The sequence below is a fragment of the Poromitra crassiceps genome (assembly GCF_964638095.1).
Source record: "Poromitra crassiceps genome assembly, chromosome: 1".
NCBI lineage: Eukaryota > Metazoa > Chordata > Actinopteri > Beryciformes > Melamphaidae > Poromitra > Poromitra crassiceps.
In genome coordinates, this window is record NC_139623.1 from 112229607 (window position 1) to 112244529 (window position 14923).

Consider the following 14923-nt stretch of genomic DNA (forward strand, 5'->3'; position numbering starts at 1 on the left):
GGCTCATAAAAAGGAGGGTGAGAGGGTTCAGCGAGAGGAGAGAGAATTCAACAAAGGAGGCAGGTAACAGCTAAAGGGTTAAGTCCAACTGAAAGACAGAGAATACAGCCAGGTAGAAGTGAGGTCAAGGAGCCAGATTAAAGGGTAAGGGGTTAGGGGCGAGGAGCCAAGACAGCTGCATGGGCGGATTGGTTCACTGTGGGCCCCACCGATCACTGAGCGCCTGTGTCAAACATGGCTCTAAATCCCCACACTGAACCGAGGTGGACCAGCCTACATCCCCACACTGAACCGAGGTGGACCAGCCTAAATCCCCACACTGAACCGACGTGGACCAGCCTAAATCCCCACACTGAACAGAGGTGGACCAGCCTAAATCCCCACACTGAACCGAGGTGGACCAGCCTACATCCCCACACTGAACCGAGGTGGACCAGCCTAAATCCCCACACTGAACCGAGGTGGACCAGCCTAAATCCCCACACTGAACCGAGGTGGTCCAGCCTAAATCCCCACACTGAACCGAGGTGGACCAGCCTAAATCCCCACACTGAACCGAGGTGGACCAGCCTAAATCCCCACACTGAACCGAGGTGGACCAGCCTACATCCCCACACTGAACCGAGGTGGACCAGCCTAAATCCCCACACTGAACCGAGGTGGTCCAGCCTAAATCCCCACACTGAACCGAGGTGGACCAGCCTAAATCCCCACACTGAACCGAGGTGGACCAGCCTAAATCCCCACACTGAACCGAGGTGGACCAGCCTAAATCCCCACACTGAACCGAGGTGGACCAGCCTACATCCCCACACTGAACCGAGGTGGACCAGCCTAAATCCCCACACTGAACCGAGGTGGACCAGCCACGGAATAAAAAGCCATTCAAATGGCCGGTTATGGAAATGGAAGTATTCTGTGTGTAATGCCTTTTAGGGGGTTTTACAGTGTGCATGGCAGGTTTTACAGTGTGCATGGCAGGCTGTGTGTAATGCCTTTTAGGGGGTTTTACAGTGTGCATGGCAGGTTTTACAGTGTGCATGGCAGGCTGTGTGTAATGCCTTTTAGGGGGTTTTACAGTGTGCATGGCAGGTTTTACAGTGTGCATGGCAGGCTGTGTGTAATGCCTTTTAGGGGGTTTTACAGTGTGCATGGCAGGTTTTACAGTGTGCATGGCAGGTTTTACAGTGTGCATGGCAGGTTTTACAGTGTGCATGGCAGGTTTTACAGTGTGCATGGCAGGTTTTACAGTGTGCATGGCAGGCGGTGAGGGAGAAATACCCTGGTTTTGTGTGACCCCTAAGTGCCATGACAGCATGTGTATGACTAAGGCAGGCGAAATTGGCAGTTACACTTTCAAAGCAAAATGTATGAGTGCATCATGACTTTATGTGATATATATATATATATATATATATATATATATATATATATATATATATATATATATATATATATATTATGTGATATATCTAAATGATTATGGAAGAATGCCCAGCTCTCTCAAAATGAATGGGCCCAATGAAATGGCACAGTGACCACGGTGTGGATGTTGCAGCCTCACCTCACCCCAAACATACCTCTAATAAAGTTCTAAAATGTCTTGAATATGTGCAGCTTAACACACGTTGAAACATCTAACTCTTTGAAAAAGTCACACCTACTCTCACAATATTGCTGACATGAGAGTAAAACAGTTTTGGGAAGAATGTGGAAGTGTGGGCAATTTCACTCGCATTGCTGAGGAATGACTCATACCTTTTTCAACTAGCGAGTGATGAATTTCACGTTTTTTTTTGGATACTGACGTGGGACGACGCCCTTCAAATGGAGCTTCGAGGAGAGGATAATGTGGCGATGGGCAGGCAAGCTGAGCTGTGTCAATGCCTAGATAGGACATGATGCAGACAGTGTCTGTTGCCATGGCCTTGGTCTTCAGAAGTATAAATAACTCTTTAGAAAACCAGCTGGCATCGATGTGCCCCCCCCGCCTTCTTCACGGAAAGGTTCAGGCCGAGTTCACTCACTGCTCCTCTTATAGTCTTTTAATGAGTTTCACTTCACTTGATTCTATTATCGAGCAGTCTTCCCTGTGCTTGTCAGCTAAATTAGCTGGTAGTTGGGGCTTTTTGATCCAGTCCACACCGGTTCATCTGAATGTGCCGAAGAGCCAGAGGAAAAGGTCACCTCACAATGGAGGGCAGAGAGAGGGAGAGAAAACAAACCAGAGAGGTGCAGTGCTGGTGACTTTTACAACACAGCTCTGCTAACACAACGGGCCTATGTGTTCCCACAATGCCGCGGTGGGCCTACACTCCCCTGCCAGGAGCAGCACTCGGGAAAGCTGACTGCTGGCAGGAGGTCAACAGGTTCATGCCCCCCTGCCTTTTAGTCTGCCCCACTGTTTACATCATGTTAATGCAGCTTCCACATCTGAGCCAATATTTCACCGCACATTTTTTTTTATCTCTGTAGGCCTGGGCTGCATAAAACAAACACAGATGTGTCTGGTTCAGGTGTTAACTGAGTGACTGTCTTTGTTTTTTAGCATTTGTTGACATTAATAAAGCAGACGTACAGATACAACCTGAATGGTATCACACCATCTAAATGTGGGTTCTATTCTATTCATGTGTTCTCCACTGTGTTTCAGGTATATCTGCTTTTCTGTTAGCCGTCATATTTTCAGCCATAATTTGCATACAGCGGACTGACAGATGGACAACCAGCTGTGCTTGCCAGGACATGATGTGATGCAACTGCAAAACCTCTGTAGGAGGCGCAGAGGGAGAGGGGTGAGACAGAGGGAGAGGGGTGAGACAGAGGGAGAGGGGTGAGACAGAGGGAGAGGGGTGAGACAGAGGGAGAGGGGTGAGACAGAGGGAGAGGGGTGAGACAGAGGGAGAGGGGTGAGACAGAGGGAGAGGGGTGAGACAGAGGGAGAGGGGTGAGACAGGGAGCGGGATGCCCTCCTTGAACTGCGATGCAGTTACCTCCAAAACGGCTCCTCTGCTGCCTTATCAAGCCCCGCCCCCCCGCTCTTCTGATTGGACCGGCAGCACCAGCCACTGTGGCTGAAATAGATTGCGTTGCTGTTTCTATTACTTCCCCCCCCCCCCCCCCCCGCCCCGCCTCTCTCTCCCCCTCCTCCCGGTCGTCCGGCTCGCTGCCCCGGGCCCCTGCTGCTTATTTATTTGTTATGGGCTTTTCTCATTTGAGCCTGAGTGGCTCATCATTGCAGCCAGAGACTATCTGCGTGAATGGAAGCCCTCTCTCACAAGCTGAGGATTTATGGACTCCTGACATGGTGCCAGTGGAAGCCAGCGAGGAGGAGAGGAGAGGAGAGGAGAGGGGAGGGGAGGGGAGGAGAGGAGAGGGGAGGGGAGGGGAGGGGAGGGGAGGGGAGGAGAGGAGAGGGGAGGAGAGGAGAGGAGAGGAGAGGAGAGGGGAGGGGAGGAGAGGAGAGGAGAGGGGAGGAGAGGAGAGGAGAGGGGAGGGGAGGGGAAGAGAGGAGAGGGGAGGGGAGGAGAGGAGAGGAGAGGAGAGGGGAGGGGAGGAGAGGAGAGGGGAGGAGAGGAGAGGAGAGGGGAGGGGAGGAGAGGAGAGGAGAGGAGAGGGGAGGGGAGGGGAGGAGAGGAGAGGAGAGGAGAGGGGAGGAGAGGAGAGGGGAGGAGAGGAGAGGAGAGGAGAGGAGAGGGGAGGGGAGGAGAGGGGAGGGGAGGAGAGGAGAGGAGAGGAGAGGGGAGGGAAGGGAAGGAGAGGAGAGGAGAGGGGAGGGGAGGGGAGGGCACAAAATGCTTCACGCCAGTGTCTCCTCTCTGAGTCACATCCTCCTCGCTCATACTGTAGCTTTCTTCCTGTGCTTGCAGGAATAGGCTCTTTTCTTCAAGTGGGGGGGGGGAGGACCCAAAAAGGTTCTCCCTCTCTCCTCGGCTCGTTTCTTTTCCTGGCACGTCCCCATCAATCATACATGATCGCTCCAGACTCGCATGAATATTTTGTGGGCGCTGCGGCTCTGAGGCTTGCCATACCCTACTCTTGGTTGCTTGTAATGTTATTCTACGAGGAGCAGCAACTAAATGTTGAAAATGTAAGAAATGACGAGAGACACGTCTCCAGGTCTAATAGGGTATTCAAGGCACAGCGTGAGATGTTGCAAGGGTTAAAGAGACTGTTGCTGCAGCTGGAAGGTCACTGGGTTGATGCCTACAGCCATGTTGGCAACCCATTAAAAGTTGTTCTTAATTAAGACACTGAACCCTCTACTGGTGCACTCAATGTTAGCTGCATGGATTAATAGCATTAGCAGAGTGACTAAAATGTAAATAATAAATGTAAATGGTTGCATGGAAAGGGTGAAGGGAAGAGAGAGAGAGAGAGAGAGAGAGAGAGAGAGAGAGAGAGGGAGGGCTGGTTTGTGATTTGTTTGTGTGTTGGAGAACGGGGAGGTAATCTGTACACGTTGACAAGCTAAATTAAAGATGAGGCGAGGGCACGAGGGAGCAGTCTTGTTTGGACTCGGATACTCACTTTGATTTGAAGAGTTAATTAGATCTGACGCAGTATCTATTTAAGTGATTAAATCTTCTTAATTCATGGCTGCTTTGCTAAGCACATCTAGATATATGGCTGGAAGTAAGCGAACAGCAACAATCCCCCCTCTAGCGCAGCCTCTTTGGAAACATCCTGTGTCTTGTCCTATCCATTATCTCTACTGTATATGTAGTGAATACGTAGGCTTATGCAGTGGCCAGTAATCCTATCAAACACTTAGCATGTAGCGTATTAAGTCCGTGGAACCATGAGGTATAGCTGCATAGGAAATGATCAATCATGTCATATCATGCTGGACACTAATGAGGTGTACGGCTAAAAACCCATTAGCAATGCTGGCTTTCTCTAAGAAATTGCTACAACTAGAGAGTTAAGTGTTGGTGAGCTAATGAAAGAGATATTTCACCCTGTAGTACATCTACACACATTAGCATCATGCACGCCTCCCATTGAGCTTGTGAACGGTCAACCTCCAACGTGATGAGCTGCCCTCACCGTTTCTCACCACCGCTACGATCTCCTCGAGCGGGGGGGAAGTGGAGCCATGAGGGCGTGGAGGGCCCAGTCTGCTCCAACCAAACACTACGCAGCAGGTGATTCACTGCTCAGCACACCTTCAACCAGACAGCAGGAAACTACATCACCTGCTGCGTGGTCTTTGGTTGGAATGAAGACCAGCAGAGCCTCGGCCCTCCACCACACACGGCTCGACTCGCCTGTCTTTGACTATTACATATACAATACCAGCCAAAGGTTTGGACACATGCTATTTTCCACATTGTAGAATAATTGTAAAGACATCAAAACTATAAAAGAACACAAATGGAATTATGCAGTGACATATTTAGATTTTCATATAAATAAATGTCTGTTAAGTCACTATCTATCTGATAGTGACTTAACACAATGGTGATTACTACGGCCGAACAAACTGACTAATGTCACATAATAACAGTGTGGATCTCACTTGCAATTACCACTCATCACCATAGGTGTCACCCAAGAGAACAAAACTGAAATCTTATGGATTAGAACTAAACAAATCCAAACTATCTTATATTTAAGATTCTTTAAAGCAGCCGCCCTTTGCCTTGATGGAAAGGTTAAAGGCTTTGGAAAGACATACATACATACATACATACATAGGATCAACCTCACTGTTTATATTTGTCACATAAACTCATTTCAAGCATTTAAGCAGAAGCCTTTAGAATCTAAAGGCTTCTGCTGCTAAAGTATCTAAAGTTTAGATCAAAATGGCTTTAAGAGAATGAGAAACAGCACATTCAATCAAGTGGGTCCAAACTTTTGACTGGTAGTGAACATCGTCATCAGTAATTGAAACTGGCAAATGTACTTTTTGAAAGCTGTCACCGTGAACAGAGGAAAGCATGATATCAGAGCGGCAGTAGTTTGTAGGTTCTCGAAAATAAGAGCGAGTGCCATCGCTATGGAAACACAGGGCAGGCAGCATGGCGGATGCCTGAACTCATACGGGGCTGGCATGCGTGCTAAAAAATGGGCCAACGTTTTAACAGAGTGAAACATCATTTTGACCTACGGTGCGGCGAGAGTGTTAGTAGTCAGCCTGGTTAGACGTGTACAGTGAAGCGAACAGGGCCCAGCAGTGCAATCCTCTGCAGGTCAGAGTTCAGGAAAGGACACACATCCCGCCCCCTTACCCTCCATCTCCACACTGATTGGCTCCGAGTCAGGTGACCCCTGTTCCCCCACTGGGGGAGGGCCATCAGGACCTGTACCTCTTTCAGGGTCACCTGCCTCCTTTGGGAATGCCGCCCCATGATAGGTTGTGCTGGCGCTTGTGGGTGTGGTCTTCCCTGTGGTTGTAGCGAAGGGGGGAGGAGGGGGGCGACAAAGTGAGTGATTAGTGAAATGTGAAACTTAAAGGTCCCATATTATGAAAAACAAGTTTTTCCTTGTTACTATGGACATCCTTCAACCTAGCACCTTCCTGGTTAAACAGGTGCTTCTACAAAGCCGTTTTGATTTGGCTCCCGTTGTGATGTCACAACAGGAGCAATTTGCATATTTGCAATTTGGTTTGACATGTTCTGTCACAGAGTTTTCTTTTATAAGGAGCTGTCACGTTTGTTTTAGTTTTTCCACATCTGCACCCTCTCCCCTCACCCAGCCAATCAGAGCAGCGCCTCATTATCATGGCAATGGCATCCCCGCCCACTCAGAACAGTGCATAGTTGATGAGGGGAGAAAGTGAGAGGATGGACAGGCCCCACAGAGCCTGGATTTTTTTTTACAGCAAAATAATTCTATGCTTATTTTAAAAACCAATGAGAAATGTTTAAATAGTTCAAAAGAGCATAATATGGGACCTTTAAAAACAGCCTGGAGAATTAACTTGTTCTACAGCAAATGCTTTGTACCTCAGACGAATCAGGGTGAATCCTGAATGGGGAAAAAAATGCTGTCACAACTGTCAACCACTTAAACATAAAAGCCCCCCGTGATGACAGTTAGGAACATGATGAGAGCAAAGAGCAGAAGTTAATGCATGCATGTTGGACCGCTCCACTTATCATTAGGTACAGCAATGCCTCCTTCACCAGCTGTTAAATGCCCACCACCAGGAAACCTCTCCAGGAAACGGTGATTTTGCCATTGCAACATTTGCTTTGACAGATCCACTAGTCTCCTAGAATATTTCTTGCTATGCTGACCTCTTACCACACTCTGCACACACAAGAGAAATGCCTCACATCCGAAATGCCTCATGTCCTTTAAAAAAAGTCAAGCAACACATTTTTTGGTGAATCCTCCAAAGTTATGTGTCTAATAAGAGCACTTGTCAAATGGAAGGTTAACATAACTTTGTGACTTGCAAGTTTTGCAATAGATGATGAACTTGTCCAGCATAGTAACACTTGGGAATTGCTGTGGAATCTTTCACAAAAACGTCAGAAAAAATAAAACGCCATTTTGGGGCAGATGAATCAAATCAAACCTCCTGTAATTACAACAGAGTATAGCATGAGTTGTTGCCCAAATCTGCCCAATATAATTATGATCTGAGTGAGCTTTTCAAACTCTGCAGCCTTTTGTTTGTTAGTGAAACACCGATCAATTATTTAACCCCACCGGTGCTCCAGCCCATTTCACAACCCATCCCCGGTCCAGCTGGCTGCAGCTATGAGCGACTCTCCACCGCATCCGCATCCGCTGCCGCCGCTAAGTGTTTTCACAGATAAGGAAATAGATAGCAGTAGCCGTTTTCACCACACTCCTTTTTCCACTACCTCACCAAAGTTCTTTCACAGAACAACTATGTCACCTTGAGGAGAAGCAGCTAACATGACGAAAGCCACATTTGGGTTTCGTTTCAGGCGTGTGCCAAGAAACATACTGGGTGTTAACTGCCAAAGGCCGAGTATTATCAAACATATTTATCTCGATGACACGCTCCACATCATGATTGCACTCTTAGTTCTCCGTTAGTGTTTGTCCTTGAGCTCTGGTATGCAGCACACTGTTATTGGCTTGGCTCTTGCACTAATAAGCCAGCCATAATGTTAGCATACTGCGGAGCGCCTGGCCAGACTGGAGGAGAGGGGCTACTTCTCCTCCCGTTTCTCTCTCTCTCTCTCTCTGCGTGTGCCAGTTGACAGCTTTCGCTCCGAATAAGGTGCCCCGTCAGTATGCCATCTGTGCCAGGCAAATTAAAACTGCACACCAGGGGGCGTTTGGCCCTGGCCACCGGACAATAGCTCCAGGACTATATTATTAGTTCATTTTATCACTATTGTGTTATTCTGAGTGTGGATGTGCGTTGATATTGTTTTCCCTCCTTTCCTGTTGAATAAAGTACATAATGCAGCAGAGAAGCATTTGATTACTGAGGCAGGCAGGCGTTTGTCTCACGCCCTTCCCTCGCCGGCTGCCATTGTTTGGGTGACAGGGAATAGGAAGAAAGAAAGCGTCTCCGCCTTTGGAGCATCGCAAACGGGGGCTGGAAGCCCCCCCTTGATGGGGGCTGGAAGCCCCCGTTTGCGATGGCAGCTTTGTTCGGCATATGGGCTGTTTTATTGTGTAGGAAAGCTGATAATTGATCTTCAGTGCGAAGACTTAAAAGGCTTTTTGTGTGATTCCGCTTCAAACAGTGCGCTGAAGCGTCGGGGTGGTAAGAGCCCCGCAGGATTAAGCGGCGGGGTTGCTCATCAAATGGAGCTACCTACCGAGTGGTAATTCCTCCAGCAGGGAGGCTGTACAGTCTACCGAGGCATTGTGGGACTTTGGAGGACTGGGGCGAAAGCCTGCCGGCAGAGAAAGTGGCTTCTGCTCTGAGGGAGCAGGAGAGAGGCTGAGAGAGGCTGGACGGATGGCTGTGTTGGGCGATAATGGCTGACATATTTCCACATGATGGACTCAGTGCTGATACTAATCACTGGAACTGGATCGATTGCTACCATTAGCTCCCCCGATGTCCCAATTTGTCCAGAGACAAAGGGCTTCGACTTTGAGCAAGTCTTCAAAAACTTTAGGGAAAGAGTTGAAGCTGGTGCTTTAGCTGTGTAGATGAGAGTGGACGAGTCAGTCAAAGAGATTGTTAATTAAAAACCACTCCTTCTGAATGTTTCATTGTTACAAAGTTGTCCTAACGCTGCTTCCCCATCTTGTCTTAGCCAGCTAGACAGCAGTTCTATTTCTACTCTGGCCCTGCCACAGGCTGCAGTGTGTGGCCAGTGGGGGAGTGATGAGACGTGACAGAGATGATGATCCTTCCTGATACAGGGCATTAGGCAGCCTGGCCAACGGAGCTGCTGCTCCATCAAAAGAGTCATGCTGCCTGCCGCCCACTTCAGACCACGGCTTCACTGTTTAAGCCGTCAGCCTGGGTGAGAGGGAAGCTGCTGAAACCTCTCATGCTGCAAACCATCTGAAGTAACACTTATTTTAAGCATACAATACCAGTCAAAAGTTTGGACCCACCAGATCAACATTTTGATTTACTGTAAAGGCTTGAAATTAGTTTCTTAGCCACGTTGGTAAATAGTGAAGTTGATGACTACATGAATTACTTTCCAAAGTCTTATCAGGGGGTACTTAAATATAAGATAGTTTTGATTTGTTTAACACTTTTTGGTCATTGCATAATTCCATTTGTGTTTTTTCATACTGTGTCTTTCCTATTATTCTAAAATGTGGAAAATAGTAAAGAATAAAGGAAAATGTGTTGTGTCCAAACGTTTGACTGGTAATGTATAATTGGTAATGTATGAGGCTCTTTTCCAGATAAGCAGTGAGCAGGTTGAGATGCAGCAGTTGAGAGATAGCTGTTGACAGATCCACACTGCCTGCTGCAGGGAGCAGACCAGCTGCCTTTCTGGCTACAGGACAGAGTGACAGACTCTCTAACCACAAGGCCACCTGGCCTCCTACCCAGGCGTAAGACTGCTTCCTGGGCTCAGCTAGCTAACCTTCAGCCTGTAGCGCTGGTGTCCACCCGCTATGCCGACCACCCGCAATGCCGACCGACCTGTCAGCACTGCGGCCTGTCGGCACATAGACGCGGCACCGTAGCGCTCGGTGCTATCAGCTAACAGGCATAAGACTGCTTCCTGGGCTCAGCTAGCTAACCTTCAGCCTGTAGCGTTCAGTGCTACCTGGCCTCCTACTCAGGCGTAAGACTGCTTCCTGGGCTCAGCTAGCTAACCATCAGCCTGTAGCGTTCGGTGGTACCAGCTAAGACAGTTGAGGCAGCTAAACAGTAAAAGGTAAAGAGACGTCTACTGACCATACGCCGAATCTGCTGCCGTGTTCTGCTTGCGTGTGGTTGCCAGGACATCTGGAGATGACAGAAGAGAGATAGAAAAAATGTCAGGCATAATCATCTTTCAAGATAACTATTTTCTGACTGTAACTCTCATTCATTTATATGTGTATGTACCGGTATGTATGTATGTATGTATATGTATCTATTCATTTCAGGATGGTTTAGCAGGCTATTTCTAACGGTGTTCCTTCATGTCTCCTGTTTGTGCTCCTGATCACACCTGTGACACATACTGTACACAAAGAGCTGAAAACAACCCACTTCTTTTGTTTACTACATAATAAAACCCTTCTGAGCGAATGACTGCTTAATTAGCATAGAAAGATTGGGAACAGTATTCCTGCAGGGATTGTGAATGGGGGCGGACAAACTACTCTTCAAGCTCCTTCAACATGAACTGAATTGCTGCCCTTGTTGAAGCTGGGAAATGGAGACATACTGTTAACACTCCATTAGAATTTATTAGATTTACAATGACTTGAGCCTCTTTAGTATTCTATTTTCTGCTTGTTTGTCTCTATTGTAACCTGCATATTCTGCACTGCTGATATTATGAATTTCCCCTTGGGGATCAATAAAGTATATCCATCCACCCAACCATCTATCTATCTATCTATCTATCTATCTATCTATCTATCTATCTATCTCTCTATCTATCTATCTATCTATCTATCTATCTATCTATCTATCTTCTCCCTCTCTCTATCTATCTATCTATCTTCTCCCTCTCTCTATCTATCTATCTATCTATCTATCTTCTCCCTCTATCTATCTATCTATCTATCTATCTATCTATCTATCTATCTATCTATCTATCTTCTCCCTCTCTCTCTCTCTATCTATCCATCTATCTATCTGTATGTCTATCTTCTCTCTCTCTCTCTCTCTCTCTCTCTCTCTCTCTCTCTCTCTCTCTCTCTCTATCTACAGTATCTATCTATCTATCTTCTTTCTCTCTCTCTCTCTATAACAGTCAATAGTTTTTTTTCCGGCAACAGCCTCCATTGGATATGAGTCACTGAGAATAAAGCAGTGTTTCCACCATACCATGGCAGGTGTCAGGGTATTGATGGTAGCCGTTCTCCACGTCCTGCTCAAACCCGCTCCTGAAGGGAAAGAAAGACACACAAAAAGACAAAAAAGACCTGTTAGTAAAGTCGCGTCAATCCATTTAAATCGATTCTCCATTTTGGCAGGGCCTCAGTGGGTTCCGCTAGGCACCTTTTTGACGCATTCTAAAATTGTTTTTTGTTGATGAGGAAAGCTGGGAGGCAGGGATGCAAGTGCAGCGAAAACAAAATGTAGTTTGTTGCGTGTCTGGCTGAGGTCACAGTGTTAATGTCTTGTGCTGTGTATTTGTTTCTGGGCCAGTACTGTGATGGCTGAACTTAAAGGAGAACACCCTTGGATCCTCTTACACCGTTAGATCATCCATTTGTGATGTTCAGTGCATGCCAGGAGTTATGTGCTGGTTAAATGTTGAAATCTACTTTATCCCTCCGTCTGCCTCGTCTACTTCAGCTGCTGTTGTCCTACATGTCCCAGAATGTGACCCTGCTGCACCGTACTCAAAACACATGTCGTGTGGCTGCATTGCATGCTGGTCTATTGACGCTGCTGCTGTTTCTTCTCTTCTACAATGGAGTTCTCCCTGTATGATGGTTGAGCGTCTCTTGGGTCAAAATGGCAGCTATAGAAAGAAGGCCTCACTCTTTGATTCTGAGGGACCGACACCAAAAATCTGACATTTTCCACCGATGTTTTAGTTAGTTTTAGTCCAGTTATCCACGGGAAGAAGAAAACAACAACCCGAACCCAGAAATGGCAAGGCACATCGCCAATGGCTTTTCTTTTAGGGGAGGGGGGATTTGTTTTCCTTTAAGACTGTCCAGGATATGAAGAAGGAAGCCAGCAGACAAGGAAGACAGGCTTTGTAGCTTTAGGAAAGGGACACACTATGACAAGCCAGGGCCTTGTCATAAAATAAACACCTTGCAGTACCTGTGCTGCCTGTGTGACATGCTGCTGGGAAGCACATAGGGACTGAATGCTGAATGGATAGTACAGCGATAATTAGATTGCCTATTGTACGTCACTACGTGTTGTGTGACTCTGCACCAATGTCATCGCATCTGTGTACATTTAATCTAATTTGTGATTCAACTTGAATCGGCTTCATCTGGAGTTGTTGAGCGATGGAAAAACGGAGGCAGAGTTTAGTGAAAAGGGAAAGGAAAGCTCAGATCACGCCAAATGTTCTGTCTCACATTAGGCCGTTAGGAATCGCATACAGTAGCTGATGGCTAAATCCTAACTCTCCAAATTCCTCATTTGAATCTTTTCTCTTATCCGATAAGAAACCCAAGGTCTATTGACTTTCTGCTGCAGGCTGCCGATGGTTGCTGCACCGCTCTCACAGCAACAAACACAACATCTTTCGCCTCCCTGAGTCGATCAGAAATCAAAGGCTCAAACGCACGGTGACGCAGCCGCTCGCCGGCCGAGCCAGGAGATTTGTGAGCGTCGCATCCGTGCCAACAATCCTCCCACACGCCAAACTGAACCGACAGCCAATCAAATAAGCAGACAGCAGCATAATGGTTCTGCATGCACACACACTCATTCTACCCACTAACACAACAATATCACATGCCTGCGTAATCAGTTCCGAAATAATCAACAGAGCTCAATATTTGACATTAAACACGTTATTTATCCTGGTTATTTTGCAATGCTCCTTTTTTTTTTTTACCTTTTTAAATAAATCTTCTCTGGGCCATCTTCAAATAATCCAAAATGCTGCTGCATGGCTGGTTCCACCAAGAGATCTCATATCACCCCAATTTTATACTCTCCACACTGGCTTCCCATAACATTTTGGATTGATTTTAAACTACTGGTGCTCACTTTCAGAGTCTTGCATGGTCAAACTCGCCAGTACATCTCTGATCTTATTATTCCCTATACACGAGGCCGGCCTCCGAGATCCTCGGAAGAGTTTTTACTTGAAGTCCCTCAAACCCATTTTAAAACTCGAGGCGACTGTGCCTTTCAAGCAGTAGCACCAATTTTATGGAATGCTCTGCCATTATGTTTGAGATCTGCTGTGTCGCTTTTAAAAAGCTACTGAAAACTTCCCTATTTAGACAGGCTTTTTGGTTAGCCTACTTGTTTAGTTACCATTTTATTGTCTGTTTTTACTTGTTCTTATCAGTTTATTAGTAGGTGACAGATGTCCTCCTTATCAGTTTATTCCCTGTTTGTGGAAAAGTCTTTTACTGTACTTGCATGGCACTGTGCTGTTTGTGTCATTGTTTTTAATACTGTAAAGCACTTTGTGATTTTGGATCTGCGAAAGGTGCTATACAAATAAACTTACTTATTTAGTTTATATCCTGTAAGACTGGCTATAGCTATACTGAACTGCTTTTGGCATTGCGCCTGTAATAAATATAATAATGTAGCCTACAGTACAATAAAACAAATAACACACTACATACAAATCATAATTCTCTCTCTCTCTCTCTCTCTCTCTCTCTCACACACACACACACACACACACACACTGTACACTACATAATCTGCACACAATCTATTCCTCACACACAATCTGAACATAGACTTCAAACAAATCCACATGCGCGCACACACACACACACACACACACACACACACACACACACACAACACCGATATGCACAAACCTCCAACAAATATGAATCTGAACACAAACACACATACTTCTCATACACACACATTCTACACAGCTACATACACATGCAAACGGGTACACGCACAATCACATTCTACACACAGACAAACAAAACCTCCAACGAATACACAATATTACCACACAAACATATTTTGTTTTACTTTTCTTTCCGTACACACACGTCATGTCGCACACACACGTTTCAGCTTGTGCCAGAAAGTAAATGTGAGGTACTGTAGGAGCAGAGGAGCCGGCGAACAGAGCGACAACACGGAGAATTCAGCTGGAAGGAGAAAAAATAATCAGCTCAATTTCTTCAGCGTGTTAAAGCAGCAATTCTGCTGACAAGTGACAGGCTTAGAGATGTGTGTTTGTACGACCTGCAGCAAAGCAACACCTGGTACACTCAATTACACACCATGTTAGTCACTATAGCCCCTTTCTCTTCTGACTTCCTTTACCTTTGTAGAGGAAGGAGAGAGTCGGCATGAGACAGGAGGTGATTATCAAGCTACTGCCAAGATACTGCTGTCCTCGAGGAGAACAAACTTCTCGACAGCAACACAGTTTGAGATGGGCTGTGTTTGACCTCGGGACAATACAGCAACACAGTTTGAGATGGGCTGTGTTTGACCTCGGGACAATACAGCAACACAGTTTGAGATGGGCTGTGTTTGACCTCGGGACAATACAGCAACACAGTTTGAGATGGGCTGTGTTTGACCTCGGGACAATACAGCAACACAGTTTGAGATGGGCTGTGTTTGACCTCGGGACAATACAGCAACACAGTTTGAGATGGGCTGTGTTTGACCTCGGGACAATACAGCAACACAGTTTGAGATGGGCTG

General features: G+C 46.5%; 1 protein-coding gene across 1 annotated transcript in view; it reads right to left on the minus strand.

Annotated features, from left to right (window-relative positions):
- Positions 1-14923, minus strand: part of sema6cb (semaphorin 6Cb) — a 163651-nt gene that overhangs the window by 11230 nt on the left and 137498 nt on the right. Inside the window, exons 16-18 of the mRNA XM_083637553.1 lie at positions 11408-11466; positions 10322-10372; positions 6237-6392 (exon numbers count right to left, since the gene is read on the minus strand). Of these exons, the coding sequence (XP_083493679.1) occupies positions 6237-6392; positions 10322-10372; positions 11408-11466 (266 nt within the window). The remainder of the gene's footprint in view (positions 1-6236; positions 6393-10321; positions 10373-11407; positions 11467-14923) is intronic.